The 18,021-nt window shown below is 46.0% G+C and overlaps 1 protein-coding gene across 1 annotated transcript in view; it reads right to left on the bottom strand.

The window, feature by feature from the left end:
• Positions 1 to 1,355: 1,355 nt before the first annotated feature.
• The window catches only part of NFE2L3 (NFE2 like bZIP transcription factor 3), a 36,082-nt gene continuing 19,416 nt past the window's right edge, over positions 1,356 to 18,021 (bottom strand). The window contains 5 exon segments of the mRNA XM_020993200.2: positions 1,356 to 4,285; positions 9,994 to 10,236; positions 11,067 to 11,181; positions 13,510 to 13,760; positions 14,215 to 14,298. Of these exon segments, the coding sequence (XP_020848859.2) occupies positions 3,044 to 4,285; positions 9,994 to 10,236; positions 11,067 to 11,181; positions 13,510 to 13,760; positions 14,215 to 14,298 (1,935 nt within the window). The 3' untranslated portion in view covers positions 1,356 to 3,043.

Raw genomic sequence — 18,021 nt, 5'->3', positions numbered from 1 at the left:
ATTAGCATTTAATACTGTGTGCTTCAATTGTTAGGGACAGAAGCAAACTGTCCATTTGAAATGATTCAACTTTTTCTACAGATGGTTTGGTACCAAATAGCCAAGAACTGGCCCATTTTTCTTTTGCTTGAACCTCTTCATGTAAGTGCTGGGGCAAGTGGGGATAGAATAAGGAGCCTAGAGGCACGGAGACAAATGTGGCCCTAGATATTAGCCTTAGGTGAGTGCTAGCTGTGCGACCCCGAGCAAGTCACCAACTGTAGAATGAGCTGGAGAAGGAAATGGCAAACCACTTTAGGAGCTTTTCCAAGAGGGGTCTGACATGACTAAATGAAAACAACCCAGCAAGAGAAAACCTGCTGTGTAACTTAAGTCTCCAAGCCATAGTTGGAAAATTGAATGCTTTTTTCCAGCAGTAACTAGGGGGTCTGCAGAAGGTGCCATTGAGATGAAATTTTAAAGGGGGAAGTATGCACCTAGAGGAAGACTGGTTAGGACAACCTCAGGTTATTGGAAGCTTGGGTGCTCCCCTAGTTGCTAGGGGGAGAAGGGATGGAGATTTGCAAGTGCTGCCACTGGGCAGAACGGTAAGGATTCCCGCTAAGTACAATTGCAGCCTATCGGCAAGAGGGACTTGGTTCCCCTTTCCTAGACTAGGTCTTCATGGAGGGCCTGTTGTAGGATTCCTTGCTTGAGATGCTGAGGGGAGATCCAGTCCATGAAGGAGGCTGTTGGGACTACTGATCAGACTGGGTAGGACCCTGAGGCCGGAAGAAGCTGGTGCCTATAACTCCCAGGCTAGCACAACGACGTGTACACTCTGTGGACTGTTGTTTAGTTCATGTTTGCTGGACTTGTCAATTTTCCCGCTGGCCATGAAGTCCTTTACTGTTTTGTCAGTTTGTATCTAAGCCTTCATTCAAGGAACTTATAATTTCCTGCTGGTTAATATATTCTAAATCTGTAATCCACACTTGAGTAACCCTGAGTCTGACGATTCCTTTTTCAAAGGAGGTGGGGAAAGCCAGCCAAAATTCTTCAGTTCAGGAAGGGAGAGACAGCTTCTGAAGGAAGAAAGCCTGGCTTAACACAACCTCAGGAACATTTCTTGATAGGATCCCTGGATCAAGGATAGATGTGTCTTAAGACAAAATGGGGAGAGGGGAAGCCACTTTATTTTAAACAAACCCAGCACACAGTACTATTGAGCCAGGGCATCATGGCAGTTTGTGAAGCAGGATTCTGTTTGCAGGCCTTGCCCCCCTCCACAGCAAGGCGGCCTTTTACGGCCTAGTTCTGGATTGGACAATCTGGGGTCTGATGATTTCATGAATGTCGATGGGAAGGATGGCAGATAAAAATCATTACATGTTTTATTTCATTAAGAAAAGTATAATTCATCTTGGCATCTTGGCCTTTCCATTGGGTGAAATGGAGGCAGTCCCAAAAGACTCACTGGGCGCAGGGTTTCACAACTGTTTCACACTAGCCTTCTGCTCTCTCATCGTGATGGCCCTCATGATAATCTCTCCTTAACTGTTTCTGAAACACTTATACTTAACAGTCATACTTTCAATATCTGGAAACAGCATACTTCTAAACTCCCTCTGTTCCTTATGGAAGAGACTACTTAATTCAAAACAACACTTTAAAGAAACAGGCACATGGTAAAAAAGTTTTGAAGGTGGCATCTATATAGTAAAATTTTGGAAATAAGGATTCTCTGTTTAAAGGTGGGCAATCTAGTTCTGCTGACTTTTTTTTATTTTTTTTTCTATTTTGATTTCATCCTAAATCAATTACGTAAGCAAATTCTTTTGGTTTTGAAATGTCCTGGGTTTAAATTGAAAATTCAGTGTTTAAAAGGAGTTTCCAAATAAAACCTTACACTAAAGACCGCTAGAGGACTGACAGGATAAATTTTCTTTTTCTCAGAGCAAGGAAAAATCGGGTTAGGTGTTAAGGAAAAAAAAGCCATTCGTTGATATAAGCACCTTAGAGATCTGAAAATTATACCTGTTTCCAGAGCAGGCCTAAAAGAAGTTTTAGTAAGTAAAAGTAACAAGATGAATCAGCAATGCCAGTTTGCTTAACATTTCAGTATAGATTAAAAGTCTGAATAGCCACCGGGACGTATTCAGGGAAAAAAGGGGGGGGGGCGTGCTAGTTTTCTACAAATACATAATTTAATTTCATAGCAAGAAAAATACATAAATTAAGTATTCACAAAAAAATTTTAATTAAAAGTTGCTTTGGAAAAGCCAGACTGATCTGGGCTCCAGTGCTAACAGACTAAATGGAAAAAAAAAATCTGAAAAACTTAGGTCACTTTGGGGCAGCTGGGCCTGAAGTCAGGAAGACCTGAGTTCAAATCCAGTCTCAAGACACTTCCTAGCTGTGTGACCCTGGACACGTCACTTCATCCTGTTTGCCTCAGTTTCCTTGTCTGCAAAATGAGCTGGAGAAGGGAATGGCAAACCACTCCAGTACCTTTGCCAAGAAAACCCCAAATGGTTTTGACTCACAGAGTCAGATTTCAACAAGAACAAAAGATCCCTTTGAATTTTAAGAGGCTACTCCATATGAAAACATGGAATCTTTTTCTAACACAAAGGATTTTTTTTTTGGCTTGAAAGTGACCATCTTACTACAAAATATGGCCACTACCCAAAATGCCTGGGTAGTTGTCCAATGCTTTCACACCCTACATCTGACTCAGAAATTCTGGTCTATCACCTCTTTTGGGAGGAGCAGTATGGTACCTACCGAATGCTAAAAAAACATGGCTGCCCCATATAGCAATACCTCCCCATGAACTAAACTTGAACTTGCTTGGGTTTTGGGGCCAGTTAAATATTAATTTGATCATTCAGGAATGAGCACCTCTGGACAGCAGCAGCCTAGACTGTGCCGAGTTAGAAGTCACCAAGATTCAACATGTTCACAATTCCATTTCAGTTGTTAATATGACCCCATTTCCCCTGGCGTCCTTCACCAATGTAACTTTCCCTCCGGAGAGGTCCAGTTTATAGAATCCCTACCCTCATTTTCTCTCCTTTTCCTTTTGATTGTCTTTTTTAAGACCGGAAGTCATCAGTTCTTTGGGCACAATTAAAACACTGCCGTCCTGGCCACAATGAAGAGCATACAGGTTGGGGTTGACAGGCCTGCCCTGGTCATCCCTTAACCTACTGAAAACATCCCGATAAAGGCTGTGTAGCTTCTGTTTCATGAGGTGAAGCGACTTACTGTACTGGGCCCTCTCTAGCTGAAGGCTCTCCCTTTGGGCTCGAAGGTCGCCTACATCCTTCTCCAGGCTCAGAATCCCATCCAGCTTGCGTTTGCGGCAGTTCTGGGCGGCGACTTTATTTTTGCCTCTTCTTCGGATGTCCCGGAGCAGGGACACCTGTGTGTCCGTCAGGAAGCTCTTGGCTAACACGCTGTTGAAGGAGTCAACAGGCATGCTGACAATTTCATCCACTGAGAAGGGAAGGCACAGGGTTTTGGCGTGGTGTTTGTCCTGGCCCAGGGCAATGTCCCGGTCATTAAGGTCACCGCTCCTTTTTACAGTCTGGGACTTCTGAGGGCACGGAAGGAGAGGTTCAGATGATGGTGGGCTTGGCAGTAGGTAGTAAGTGTGGTTGTGAAGAATATGTTCCAATGTAGGTTCTCCAGAAGGCTCTGAATCTGACATATAGCACAGCTCACTGGTCTCTGGCCAGTGACCTCCAACAGCTCCCTCTAGCCCCTGGTGGGAGAGAGATTCAGCATCACTACTGTAACCCACAGCACCTTCGCCATCCCACGGGGAAGCTGATGAGTTAAGATTGGTCACAGATGTGCTACTGTGGCTGGAATCTAAGGAAAGTCCAGAATCAGAATCTGGTTCTTCAAAGAGCTGGGAAACTTCCATTGGGTCAAAGCCCTCCTCCATGGCAAAAGATATTAAATTTATCTCATCAAATATGTTTTCATCAAGGTCCAAGAGAAGGTCTTGGGTTGTCAGGTTCCTGGTCCTACTCTCAGTAGATGGAGAAAAGCCTGCCCAGTCCATCCCTGGAAAAGGAAGGGCATTGCTGGAATTCAGTGGCAAGAATGCATCCTGGGTCTGTGGATGCCTGGCTGTTGTGTCTCTTCTGCATGTGTCCGGGCACGCCAACATGGCCTCATGGAGGCTTACGTCGTGACTAATCGCCTGGCTGAAGTTCACGCTGTACTGACCAGGACCATCCACACCATCACTGCTGCTGTTACAGAGAAGAGGCAGAGGCCGAGATGAGATGCCCTGGAGGGAACGACAAAGCACAGACTTCTGACATCCCCCTTGGTTGTGGGAGGGAGGGTTTGGACTTTGGGGTGGAATTATGTGTAAACAGGGAGGTTCTATAGGTAAAGGATGGCCAGAGGCATTCTGCAAGTGGACAGGAATCTGATCTGTGGCCATGAGCCCCCAACCTCCCTGCTCGGAGGACCTTTGTGGTCCTCCCCTAGGAGAACGTGAGCCCTTCCAGGCCAGATGCTGTCTCCCTTTTTAAAAAAACATCTGCATCCCTAGTGCTTAGCACACAGCAAGTTCTTAATAAATGCTTTTTTCAGGCATTCACCAAATAGATTTGTGTGTTCCCTCCAGGGCTGCAGATCACCAACCCATCAATCAATTCATCAGCAAACCTTTATTAATTGCTAACTACTCAGCAGGCCCTGAGCCGTGTTCTGCCGAAGCGTGCCCGCCCATCCTTGTGGGTCTCCTGTCCCCCCTACATTTGCTCGATAGGGCTCCACCCAAAGGGCAAAAGACTGCCTGGTTGGTAAGTTGGAAGGAGGGTCTCTGTCCTTCCCTGCCCTCTTTTTATGTATCCTTCCTGTAGAATGTAAGCTCTTTGTGGGCAAGGGCTGGTGGCCTAGCTCAGCCCTGGCACAAAGGCAGAATTGAATTAAAAATTAATTCCAATATTATGCAAACCTACTGAGGAAACACAGCACAGAAGTACTATTCATATAGCATGTCACACTGGACAGACATTTTATATGCATGATCTCATTTAATCCTTATAAGAACCCTGTAAGGAAGGATATTCTCTCTCTTTTACAGAAGCCCATGGAGGGGTAGGTGACTTCATCATAAATCACACAGCTCTGGAGTTGGGAGAGGACCTCGGAGGCCTTCTAGGCCAAAGCTCCTATTTTGTTTTGTTTTGTTTTGTTTTGCTAGACAATGGGGTTAAGTGACTTGCCCAGGGTCACACAGCTAGTAAGTGTCAAGTGTCTGAGGCCACATTTGAACTCAGGTCCTCGACTCCAGGGCTGGTGCTCTATCCACTGCACCACCTAGCTGTCCTGAACCTCTTATTTTACAGATGAGGAAACGGAGGCCCAGAGAAGGGAGAAATGACTTGCTTAGTTAGGTTCACACACAATCAAGGCTGGAATTTGAATCTACCCCCACTACACCAGAGTTTATTAACCTGAGGTCCATGAATTTCTTAAAAAAAAAATTCCCACTGTGATAACTGTATTTCTTTTTAAAAAATTATTTAGTGTTTTATCTTTCCCCAATTACATGTAAAAACAATTTTTAATATTCATTTTTAAAACTTTGAGTTCCAAGTTCTCTCCCTTCCTCTCTCCCTCCTCCGCCCCATTGAGAAGGCAAGCAATTTGTTATAGGTTATACATGTGCAGTCATGCAAGACATTTCCATATTAGTCATGTTGTGAAGGAAAACACAGACCAAAAAAAATAAACCCTCAAAAAAATTAAATTAAAGAAGTATGCTTCAATCTGTATTCAGATACCATCAGTTCTTTCTTTGGGGCTGGCTAGCATTTTTCATCCTAAGTCCTTCGGAGTTGTCTTGAGTCATTATATTGCTAAGAATAGCTAAGTCATTCACAGCTGATTGTCTTACAATACTGCTGTTCCTTTGTACACAGTACATTTCACTTTGCATCAGTTCATGTAAGTCTTTCCAGGTTTTTCTGAGAGCATCCTGCTCATCATTTCTTATAGCACAATAGCATTCCATCATAATTGCATACCACAATTTGTTCAGCCATTTCCCAGTTGATAAGCATCTCCTCAATTTCCAATTCTTTGCCACCACAGAAAGAGCTGCTAGAGATATTTTTGTACATATAGGTCCTTTTCCTTTTTGTTTTTATTTCTTTTTTGATATAGACCTAGTAGCAGTATTGTAGGTCAAAGGGTATCATGGTTTTATAACCCTTTGGGCGTAGTTCCAAATCACTCTACAGAATGGTTGAATCAGTTCACAACTCCATAGACAATGCATTAATGTCTCATTTTCCCCACATCCCCTCCAACATCTGTCATTTTCCTTTTCTGCCCTATTAGCCAGTCTAATAGGTATGAGGTAGCACCTTAGAATTGTTTTAATTTGCATTTCTCCAATCAATAGTTAGAGCATTTTTCATATGGCTACAGATAGCTTTGAGTACTTCATCTGAACACTGTTCATAACTTTTGATCATTTATCAATTGGGGAGTGGCTCTTATTTTTATAAAATTGACTCAGTTCTCTATATTTGAGAAATGAAGTCTTTATCAGAGAAATTTGCTTCAAAATATTTTTTACTTATGGTTGCTAACTGCATTCCCCTCCATCCTATTCCCCTTCTCCCTCTCCCTGTTTATTCTATTCTCTCTCTCCTTTCACCCTGTTTTACTTCTGGCTACCCCCTCCCCCAATCTGCCCTCCCTTCTATTACCTCCCCCTTCTCTTATCTCCTTCCCCTCCTGTTTTCCTATAGGGTAAGATAGATTTCTATACCCAGTTGAGCATGTATGTTATTCCCTCTTTGAGCCAATTCTGATGAGAGTAAGGTTTGCTCACTCCCCTCATCTCCCTCATCTTCCCCTCCACTGTAAAAGCTTTTTCTTGTCTCTTTTATGTGAGATGATTTACCCCATTCTACCTCGCTTTCCTTTTCTCCCAGTACGTTCCTCTCTCTCACCCCTTAATTTTATTTTTTTTAGATATTGTCTCTTCATATTCAACTCACACCCATGCCCTCTGTCCATATATTACTCCTTCTAACTGCCCTAATAATAAGAAAGTTTTTATGAGTTACAAGTATCATCTTCCTATGTAGGAATGTAAACAATTTAACCTGATTAAGTCCCTTATGATTTCCCTTTCCTGTTGACCTCTTCATGTTTCTCTTGAGTCTTGTATTTGAAAGTCAAATTTTCTGTTCAGCTCTGGTCTTTTCATCAAGAATGCTTGAAAGTCCTCTATTTCACTGAATGTCCATTTTTTCCCCTGAAGGATTATATTCAGTTTTGCTGGTTAGGTGATATTTGGTTGTAATCCTCGCTCCTTTGCCCTCTGGAATATTTATGTTCCAAGCCCTCTGATACTTTAATGTAGAAGCTGCTAAATTTTGTGTTACCCCGAATGTAGTTCCACGATATTTAAACTGTTTCTTTCTAGCTGCTTGCAATATTCTCTTCTTGACCTGGGAGCTCTGGAATTTAGCTATAATATTCCTGGGAGTTTTCATTTAAAAATCTCTTTTAGGAGGTGATTGGTGGATTCTTCCAATTTCTATTTTACCCTATGATTCGAGGCTATCAGGGCAGCGTTTTGGTTGTGTGTGTGTGTGTGTGTGGCAACTGGGATTAAGTGACTTGTTCAGAATCACACAGCTAGTGAGTATTGTGTGTCTGAGGCCACATTTGAACTCAGGACCTCCTGACTCCAGGGCTGGTGCTTTACCCACTGTGCCATCTAGCTGCCCCAGGGCAGTTTTTCTGAATGATTCCTTGAAAGATAATGTCTAGACTCTTTTTTTGATCATGGCCTTCAGATAATACAATAATTTTTAAAATTATCTCTCCTGCATTTATTTTCCAGGTCGGTTATTTTTTCAATGAGATATTTCACATTGTTTTGATTTCTCATAAAGTCATTAGCTTCCATTTGCTCCATTCTAATTTTTTTTTTGGCTAGGCAATGAGGTTAAGTGACTTGCCCAGGGTCATACAACTAGTAAGTGTCAAGTGTCTGAGGCCGGATTTGAGCTCAGGTCCTCCTTACTCTAGGGCCGGTGCTCTATCCACTGCACCACCTAGCTGCCCCTCCATTCTAATTTTTAAGGAATTATTTTCTTCAGTGAGCGGTGGACTTCCTTTTCCATTTGGCCAATGCTGCTTTTTAAGGCATTCTTCTCCTCCTTGGCTTTTTGGACCTCTTTTGCCATTTGGGTTAGGCTATTTTTTAAGGAATTATCTTCTTCAGCATTTTTTTGGGTCTCCTTTAGCAAGCTGTTGACTTATTTTTCATGGTTTTCTTGCATCACTCTCATTTCTCTTCCCAGTTTTTCCTCTACTTCTCTTACTTGCTTCTCAAAATCCTTTTTGAGCTCTTTCATGGCCTGTGACCACTTTATATTTTTCTTGGAGGCTTTGGATGTAGGAGCTTTGACTTTGTTGTCTTCTTCTGAGTGTGTTTTCATCTTCCTTGTCACCATAGTAACTTTCTATGCTAGGAATTTTTTTCTGTTGTTTGCTCATTTTCCCAGCCTATTTCTTGACTTTTTAACTCTTTTGTTAAAGTGGGGCTCTGCCACCAGGGTGGAGAGCACACTGTCCCCAGATTCAGGGGTTTTGTACATCTTTTTTCAGAGACACTGGTAAGTTTTCAGTTCTTCCAAGGTGGTATGAGCTAAGGAGAGATGTTTACTGCTCTCCTGGCCTGTGCTCTGGTCTGTGAGTGACCCCAAGTGCTCTTTTCAGCCCTGGAACCATAACAAGGGTCCTTGCTCCGCTGTGGCAGCAAGCTCTGGTGTACTAGTGCTTCTCCTCGTCCGGGGACCACCTCCCAGGATGGCAACCCAGATCCAATACGCACAAAGCAGCAGCGCTGCCTCAGTGCTAGCAGAGAGGCCCCTGTGATCTCCTTCTGACCCCTTTACTGTCTGTGGGCTGAGAGCTCTGGAAGCAGCTGCTGCCACTGCTGATTCAGTCACTCCCAAGGCCCGTTCCTGGTTGGCTGTGGCCAGGTCTGTGCTAGCTCGGCCTGCGCTGGACCGTACTCCGTTCTCATCTGGGTGTGACAGACCTTTCCTGCTGACCTTCTGGGTTGTATTTGGCTGGAAGAGTATTTCCCGCCATGCTTTTGCGGACTCTGTGACTCCAGGCATCGTTTCATGGTGTTATTTTAAAGTATTTGCAGGCATTTTGGGAAGAGCTCAGGTGAGTGTCTACCTTTCCTGCACCATCTTGGCTTCACACCAGTACTGGGCAGTGAGGGAAGGTCCAGGACGGCTCAGCGCATGAGGAGCCAAGGCTATGAGGGCGACAGGTTCTCGGCCCTTCTGAAGCCAACGTATTTTATTTTATGCATTTAGAGATGGGAGTTTGAAAAGGCTCCCTTTGCATTGCCAAAGGGGCTTGTGACCCCAAGGAGCAGGCTTTCTACTACCCCATGCCACACGCACACACGTGCACACACACACAAAATATACATACCACACACATGCACACACAATGCACATACCACGCATGGATACATGTAACACACACACCACACACCTAATACACATACCACACTAACATACCACATGCACACACATATACATAATGCACACCACATACTTACAGTTCAACATACACACATAATAGACATGCCACACATACACACATACTACATATACCTCATACATACACACACAATACACATATCACACACACACACAAACCACATGCTACACATACCACACGAGCACACATACAAACATGCATACACCCCCCACCCACCCCACACACACATGCTGCCTCGCTTGGCCACATCTCTAAACTAAATCGGTTAAAACTCTGAGTTGTCAAAACTAACTGTACGTCCTGAAAAAGAAAGCAAGCTTCCCGTCCTCGCAGTCTGAGCCTGCTTTTAGGGGCGCGTCAGAATCCTTAGACTTAGCCCATTGACTGTTTGCACCTCGAGGGTTGTTGCTCAGAACGGAATTCCCTTACACAGGTTAGAATTCCTCTCGTAGCCTTGTCTGGGGCCCCATGTCCGCCCTGGCCAGTGTCGCAGTCACATGACCGCCCATTCCAAAGACTGTGCTTCCCGAGTCCATGTGAGCATGGGCGGTGGACCTGGACACTCGAGGGGCCTTGGCGAGCAATGAATTCGGTGTCCTTGTAACGGATGAGGAAACGGAGGCCCGGACAGGGGAGGGCATGTCCCCCACACCGGGTGACAAAAGGGCTGAGCTGAGGCACGGACCCAGGCCCTCAGATGGACACTGACTCTGCTGCTGCTTCTACTGCCCCAGAGGTCCGATGAGCACGTCTAAGTATCCAGCCCAGACCTCTCTTGTGAATGCTGCCCAGTGTCTCACTACCGTCACTCATCCTTGGTCAGCTCGACCTGGGGTCCCAAACTCACCACGTCTACAATAGAAGCCATGCTCTTTTCCTCAAAACCCTCCCATCTTTCCTTCCTCCCAGGGTTCCGGGGTCGCCGCTGGATGGCACCTTTGGCCCTGCCCCAGCACTCACCCCATGCATTCAATCACGTCTTGTTTCTCCCTTTGTGACGTTGCTTGAGGACATCTCATGCTCCACTCACGGCCCCCCCCCTTCAGCTGGTGCAGACCCTCACCACCTCCCCTGGCCTGCTGCTCTAGCCTTGGGGATGGGTTGGGGGCTGCCTGCCTCAAGACCCTCCCCACTCCAGGCCACCTGTGACCTTCCTGAAGCACAGGCCCTCCCCAAAAGAAGTCCAGTGGGCTCCCCCTTCCTCTCAGGCCTTCAGGCCCAGCCCCTTCCTCTCTTTCCAGTCTTCTATGCAGCAACGCTGCTGCCCATCTCCTGGCTCTGTCCACTGGCTGCTCTCCCTCCTGTCTGTCCCCCTCTGCTTCCCTCACGTTCCAGCTCAAATCCCCCCTTCTGCCAGAAGCCTTTGCTGTCCCCATTTCTGGTTTGCACATGGGGGTCTGCGTGTTCTCTCCCTCCCTTCGTCAGATGCAGCAGGGGTGGTTTTTGCTTCATTCGTGTTCTGCCTGGCACGTAGTAGATGTTTGATGGAGGCTTTTCCCTACACAGCACATTCTCTCTGCCACTTTCAGGAGATTCATCCCATGTCCTGCTCCTGACATGAAGCTGGCTTCTGTCCTGGCCTCGGCCCCGGGGCCTCCCCTCTGCACCTGCCCAGCCCTATGGGAAGAGAGAAGGAGCCGACCAAGCAGGCCTCCTGGGTCAAAGGCAGCTAGGCCTAAGAGGGGAAGCTTTTAAGGAAATCCTCCTCCCACTTTTCTATCCTTTAATGAAGAATTTTTATCTCCCTTTTAAGCTCCTTGATTCACAGAAAAATCTTACTGAAGTGATGATAGCAACATCTATGAAGCCCGCTACGTGCCAGGTACTGGGCTAAGCGCTTTACGAATATTCTCGTATTTCATCATTATGTTATTGGATCCTCATAACAAGTCTGGGAGGTAGGACCTATTAGTATCTTCATTTAAAAAATGAGGAAACTGAGGCAAACAGGGTGAAGTGACTTTCCCAGGATCACACAGCTCATCAATATCTGAGTTCAAATTTGAACTCAGGACTCATGATTCCAGGCCCAGACCCCTAGCTGCCCCACAAACATAAAAATGTTAGGATAAATAGATATCACTTTCCCACTGATTGCTGTATGACTCTGAGTGACTGTTTTTCGTAAGGATGGGCTGGGGGGTTGGAGGAGAAAATTGTTAAGACTAGTGAGAGATTCTAGGGCCTAGTCCTTCACACCCTGTTTGAGCTGAAAATCCAGTCAGGCAACATCCTTTGAGGAGGTGGGGAGGAGGGGAGAGGGTCCAGGGGTGCATACACTGTCAGACTGTTTGGCACTGTATTCCTCAGTTTTTCAGGGTTTTTTCCCTTTTCCCTTTTGTTTTATGGGATGGCTAGGAGTGGGGTGGGAAGGACACAGGGGACAAAGTAGGTGACGTATAAGCTGGGTTTTTTTGTTTTTAAAGAAAGCAAATAGGCTGAGAAAGGGGAACTGCATCCTGGGAGTTCAGTGTGGCATCCAGTGTTACTTGACTGTCACTGCATGGGACACATAAGCCAGGCAGGCACTGGCGGTACCGTCACAGCCATGCAATTGTCAGTATTAGAACATACAGCACACTGAATGTGCGCATAGCAGAGCAGGCTTGGGTTCACAACCAGCTTGCTGTTAAAATATAGCTGTGTGACTGCAGCTGAGTTACTTAACTTCTCAGTTTCTGTTTCCGCATCCTATATTTTAACATAATTGGTTTCTTTTGTCATCCTACATATTCTATTTTATGCATTTAAAAAGCATTATTCAAAGGAGGAGTCCTTTGTGACTGCCAGAGTGGTGGGTGGGAGTGGTCCATGACCCAGAAAAGGTTTAGAACCTTGGACTACAGTCTGAGCCTGAGGGCTAGGATGCCACAGATTTACTAACTGTATGACCTTAGTCAAGTCCCTTCATTTTTCAGGGCCTCAGTTTCCTCACCTGCAAAATGAGGGGATTGAACTCAATGACCTTTAAGGTCCCTTCTTGCTGTAATGTAGAGACATGGCCCGGGTAACCGAGGTATCAACGGGATCTGACTTGTTAGAAGCCCAATAAATGGTGGGATGACATTGGAGGAAGTTTAATGATAACATTTTAAGGGGGATGTAGAGGGGGGCAACAGACGGAGGAAGAGGAGGGTTAGCCTTGAGGAAATTTGAGCGTGTGTGTGTGTGTGTGTGTGAGCTCACAAGTGAGTGTATGTGAATATGTGTGAGTGTGTAAGTTTAAGCATGAGTATGAGCATGTGTATATGAATGTGAGTGTGGAAGTGTGTGAGGGTGTGGAAGAGTGCATAGGAGTGAATTGTGTAAGTGTATGAGTGTGAGTGAAAATGTATGTGAATAAGTGTGTGTGAGTGTGAGAAGCACCGGGGTTCTCTGCATCCACAGGCAGCCGGACGGGGTAGTGGGCAGAGCGCTGGACTTAGCATTTGGATCCTGCCTCAGAGATGTAACAGCTGGCTCCCCATGGCCAAGTAAGAAGTCTCTCTCAGTCTCAGTTTGCTCATCTGTAAAATGGGGTGATAATAGCACCTACTTCAAAGGGTCATTGTGAAGATCAAATATTTGTATAGTGCCATGCAAACCTTAAAGAGACACCTACATCTAAGCTATTGTGATTATGTGGAAAGGGCTGAAAGGTTATATCTGGCACGAGGACCAGGGCCTAGAAATTACAGAAGGGTGGAATTAAGACCAATTTAAATCAGAACTTCACAACCAGAGAGGTACAGATATGGATGGGACTACCCTGTGAGGTGGTGAGCTCCTGATCTCCGCAGGTATGCAAGTAGAGGTTCTGTGACCACTTGTCAGAGTGCTATAGAAGGGATTTCATATATTGTTTTTTGTGGGGTTTGGGGCTGGAATAGATGAGCTCTGGGATCCCTTCCAACTCTGGGATTCTATGAGGTCACTCAGAGGGATTTTATTCACTTGTCTCCTTACCTGCAGCTGAGGTAATGAGAGAAAATCCTGCCATCTCTCTCCCAAAGAGTAGCTGGGGGCTGGTCCTGTTCCTGGCTGCAGCCGTCCCGACTCTGACCTCCCGCTGACCGCTCCCCACGCAGCACTAACACCGCCAGGCCCTCTGAGCTCATTAACCACAGTGAGAAAGGCCCAGCTGGGCCTGGGCGGTCCAGGTCCTGAGCCTGCTGCTGGGTCTGTGACCAACCCCTCTGACCCTCAGTCTCCTCATCCTTAAAACAGAAAAAAGCCTAACCTGCTTCACCAGGAGAGTGACGGGAGCTAATCAACCTCAACTGCTCTGTAAAAATCATCCCACCAATGTCAGCTCCCAGGGATGCACGGACTCATAAGTGGTAGAGCTGGCAGCAACCTCACAGGCCCATTCACTACAGATGAGGAAACCGAGGCTCCTGGGGAGGCGATGTGCTCACAGCTACATGAGTCGTAGGGCCAGGGTTTGAACTTGAGTCATGGAGTCACAAAGATGGAGCTAGAAGGGGCCACTGAGTCCAACCTCCTCATTTTACAGAGAAGGAAACTGAGGCAACTTGCCCAGGCCCACAAAGGGTAGGGTACCTCCTCCCCCCACAGCCCTGCCCACTACCCTTGAGAGCTTGGCAAGGCTGACCCCTGGGCTCCCTCCCCATGCCCTTCAGCCTCAACAGCCAAGTGCCCCCCATTTACCTCCAGCGAGTTCTCCACTGGGGGCGCCATCAAATGGAAGACGTCTTCCAGAGACCAGGCTGTGTCCATCTCATCCCCACTGCTCTGCAAAAGATACAAGAAGAGGTACGGTTTTTCAAGGCCACCGGTTCAAAGGAGCTGCCTTGAATGGAAGAAGGGCCCAGGAATCCCGTGCGCTGGCTCCCGTGGTGTTGGGGCGGCCAGAGAGGGCCAGCTAGCCCCTCACCCCCACTTCCCCTCCCTTCCAGCCCGGGCCCTCTGTGGGGAAGATGCCCTTGGGAAATGAGGCTTCCCTTAGGTTCCTCATCTCTCCGGTCATGGGAGAAAACCTGCCGTCTTCCTCCTGATGCTCAGAGGTCATCCAAGGCAGGAGCTCTCAACGTGGGTCCATGAGCATTTTGATAGCGATTCCATCATAACCGGTTCCCTTTATCACACTACGTATTTCATTTTATGCATGATAAGAAAGAGTCTAAAGGCTTCCCTCAGCCCTTTCATGCTCTGTGTGAGGAAATTGAGTCCTAAGTGACTCGGCCTTCCTTTGCAGATTACACATCTTAGACATCCTTATTGATATGATTATTCTCTCCCCTACTAGAATGTAAGCCCCTAGAGGGCAGGGCATTTTGTCTTTCTTAGGACCCCTAGTCCTCAGCCCAAGGCACTTGATAACTCACGTAGACTGACTATTTGCCAAGGTCACACAGGATTCAAACCTTGGTCTTCTTATTCCAAATTCAGAAATCTTTCCAGTGCCCTGTACACAGCTCCTCCCCCGAAAGAGATCTTCCCACAATGCACAAGGCCCTACATCTCTGTTCCTCTAGGTTTGGGCCTGCGTGATGCAGCGATAGGGACCGAACCTAGACTGTCTCTACCACCAAGGACCAGCATCCAAAGCATGCTCATGGCACGGTCATTCCCTGGCACCATTTTAATAGCATATCAAAGCCCCCTGGAAGCGTTCTGAGACCTCGATGTATTCCAGGGAACAAAAGATGCCTTAAGCCAGGCCAGTGGACAAGGGTGAGCTCTTCTGAAGAGGCTGAGTCTCCACACCATGTCGCCTGGGCCTTCCTGGTGAAGGAGGGGTGGTCACTGGCCAAGAACCTGGACTCAGTGAGTGTGCCTTTCACTATTCTTGATGGCATACATTCAAGGCTCCATTTCTACATGTGAGTGAGAGATCTGTCCTCAAAGTGAAAACATGGGATTGTTCTATAGACAAAAGGCAGTCTCCCTTGACCAGGGCACAAGGACGTTGACCCTGAATCTGCCAGTGACCAGTTAGGCAATGAGGGCACTCGGTCTCTCTGTGCCTCAGTTTCCTCATCTGTAAAACGGGGATAATAGCAGTACCTATTGCCCAGGGTTATTGTTAGGGTCAAATGATATAATAAATGTAAAGTACTTTACCAACCTTAGTGATATAAATGCCATTATTAAAATACTATATAACACATGATAATTATTACATACAATTACATATTTATTATATTTCTATGTCATACTTGTTATAATTGTACGTAATAATATATAATGCAATTACATTATTACTATATTGCAATAATGTATCAATAATAACAACAGTAACTAACATTTCCATAGCGCTTACTAGGTGCCAGGCACTGTGCTAGGCGCTTTGTGATATTAGCTCATCTGATCCTCACAACAACCCTACAGAAGGAGGTGCTATTATGATCTCCATTTTACAGACATAGGAAACTGAGGCACGCAGAGGTTCAGTGATAGAGCCAAGGTCATAATTATATTGTGAGGTAATAATAATATTAAGATAATAATAAGAAAATGGTAGAGCCAGATTTGAACCCAGGTCCTCAGATATCAGCTCCAGCATCTTTCCTGCTATCTCCTATTCGGTTCTGGAGGCACCTTTTAGGAAGGACGTTGAAAAGGTGCTAAATGGACAGAGGAGGGCTAACTAGAAAAATAATGAAGTAATTAATAATTAAATTACTAAAAATAAACTTAAAAATAGTTAAGAATTAAATTGTTGAAATAATGCCTTAAAATAATTAAATGATATTTAAATGACCTAAAACAATCTCTGAAAATAATTAGATGACTAATGATTAAAGTGAGAAGGCTGTGGGCCTGCAGGAAAGCTAAGGCAGGTGGGCATAACAGCTTTTTAAATATTTAGTGAGCAGCCCGGTGAGGCTCTGGCCTCGTTCTGTTCGGTTCCAAAGGGCAAGACTCTGATGACCCCGGATTCCTGGGAAGGAGGGCAGGGCAGCCACGCTCTCCTGGTTGGCACCTGGGGCCCCCGTCAGGCTCCTGGCTGTGTTTGCCACGGGCTGAGGAATGGGGCCAGGGGAGAAGAGAGTGGAGCCTGGGGATGCAAGAACGGGAGGAGCGTACAGAGCCAGGAAGGCTGGACAAAGACCCTGGGAGCTGGATCGGAGGGAGGGAGGGGCGGGGAGGAAAAGGAATCCAAACTGGCTAGTTTGGAAAGGCCGGGAGAGGGGCAGCAGGGAAGTGCAGGCTGGGGTGGCGCCTCTACATGTGTTCCTGAGGAAGGTTCCTGTCTGAAGGCCGAAGCCTTTCTTCAGTGGACTGAGGAAGGCTGACCGTTCACTCATTTGTCCCATATATCCTAACTGAGCACCTACTCCTAGCAGCACTGGGAGAGGAGAATCGATCAATCAGCATTTATTAAGCACCTACTAGTGCAAGGCCCTGTGCTAAGCCCTGGGACACAAAAAGAGTAAAAGACAGACCCTGCCTTTAAGTCTAATGGAGAAGGGGGGGGGTGTGGAGACAAAGCAGTAGCAGGCATGAGCCCTGCCTTCAGGGAGCTGACTGGCAGTTGGAAAGGAAAGAGAAACTCACTGGAGAAGGTAAACAAAGACATCTAAACAGCATTTAACAACTCAGGATGGATGCAAATGGACAATCCCGTAAAGGGATTATGATCTCATTTTGCAGACATAGGAAACTGAGGCACGCAGAGGTTCCGTGACAGAGCCAAGGACATAATTATATTTTTTGTAAAGTCTGGGAGATCCGGGCCTGGCCTCCAAAGGCCATCGTTTCCTACCGCGTCCTGTCCCCTGAACCTTAAGAAGTTTTTAGGTGTTATGTGGCCGATATTTTGTTTAACCGAATTACAAGCAATAAGTAGAATGAGATCCTTCGCCAAAGCCAAGTAGGGCTGAAAAGGAGTGGGGTCAGGAAGCAGGGACAAGCGATGGATGGATGGGGCAGGCTGCGCACGCCACTGGCTTCCAGAGAACATTACAAGACCAGCCCCCCTAGGGTCACACGCCAAAAACGGCTGTCTGTCAGAAATGAGGTTTCGGCTAGCGGAGTCCCTCACCATTTCTGTATCATGGGTCCCTTGGGCAGTGGTCTGATGAAGCCTCTGGACCCCTTCTCAGATTCAGGTTTTTAATGCAAAAATAAAATACAGAGGATTAAAAAGGAAGATGATTATACTGAAGTAAAGATGTCATTTTTTCCCCATCTAAGTTCATAGATTTCCTGAATCTATCTAAAGATCTCCTGGGGGTTCATGGACCCTAGGTGAAGAACCCCTGGTTTAGACTAGCATCTCACACCATAGACAGTTATCCCTTCCGCATCATGATTTTCACCATCATGGTTTCAATATATCGCCAGTCGGCGTAAGAAATTAAATGGGGATTTTGGGGGAGTTTTGCGGAAACTCCAGATTACACATGAAGGCCAGCAGACAACACAGAAAAAGTTTAGAAACTCAAAAATACATAAAATATAAGTATAGTCTTGTATAATACCAACATATTTTATCTTTTAATACTGTGA

The sequence above is a fragment of the Phascolarctos cinereus genome, unplaced genomic scaffold, assembly GCF_003287225.1.
Source record: "Phascolarctos cinereus isolate Bilbo 61053 unplaced genomic scaffold, phaCin_HiC Scaffold_1;HRSCAF=81, whole genome shotgun sequence".
Taxonomy (NCBI): domain Eukaryota; kingdom Metazoa; phylum Chordata; class Mammalia; order Diprotodontia; family Phascolarctidae; genus Phascolarctos; species Phascolarctos cinereus.
This window is presented reverse-complemented; position numbering and strand designations above follow the sequence as displayed.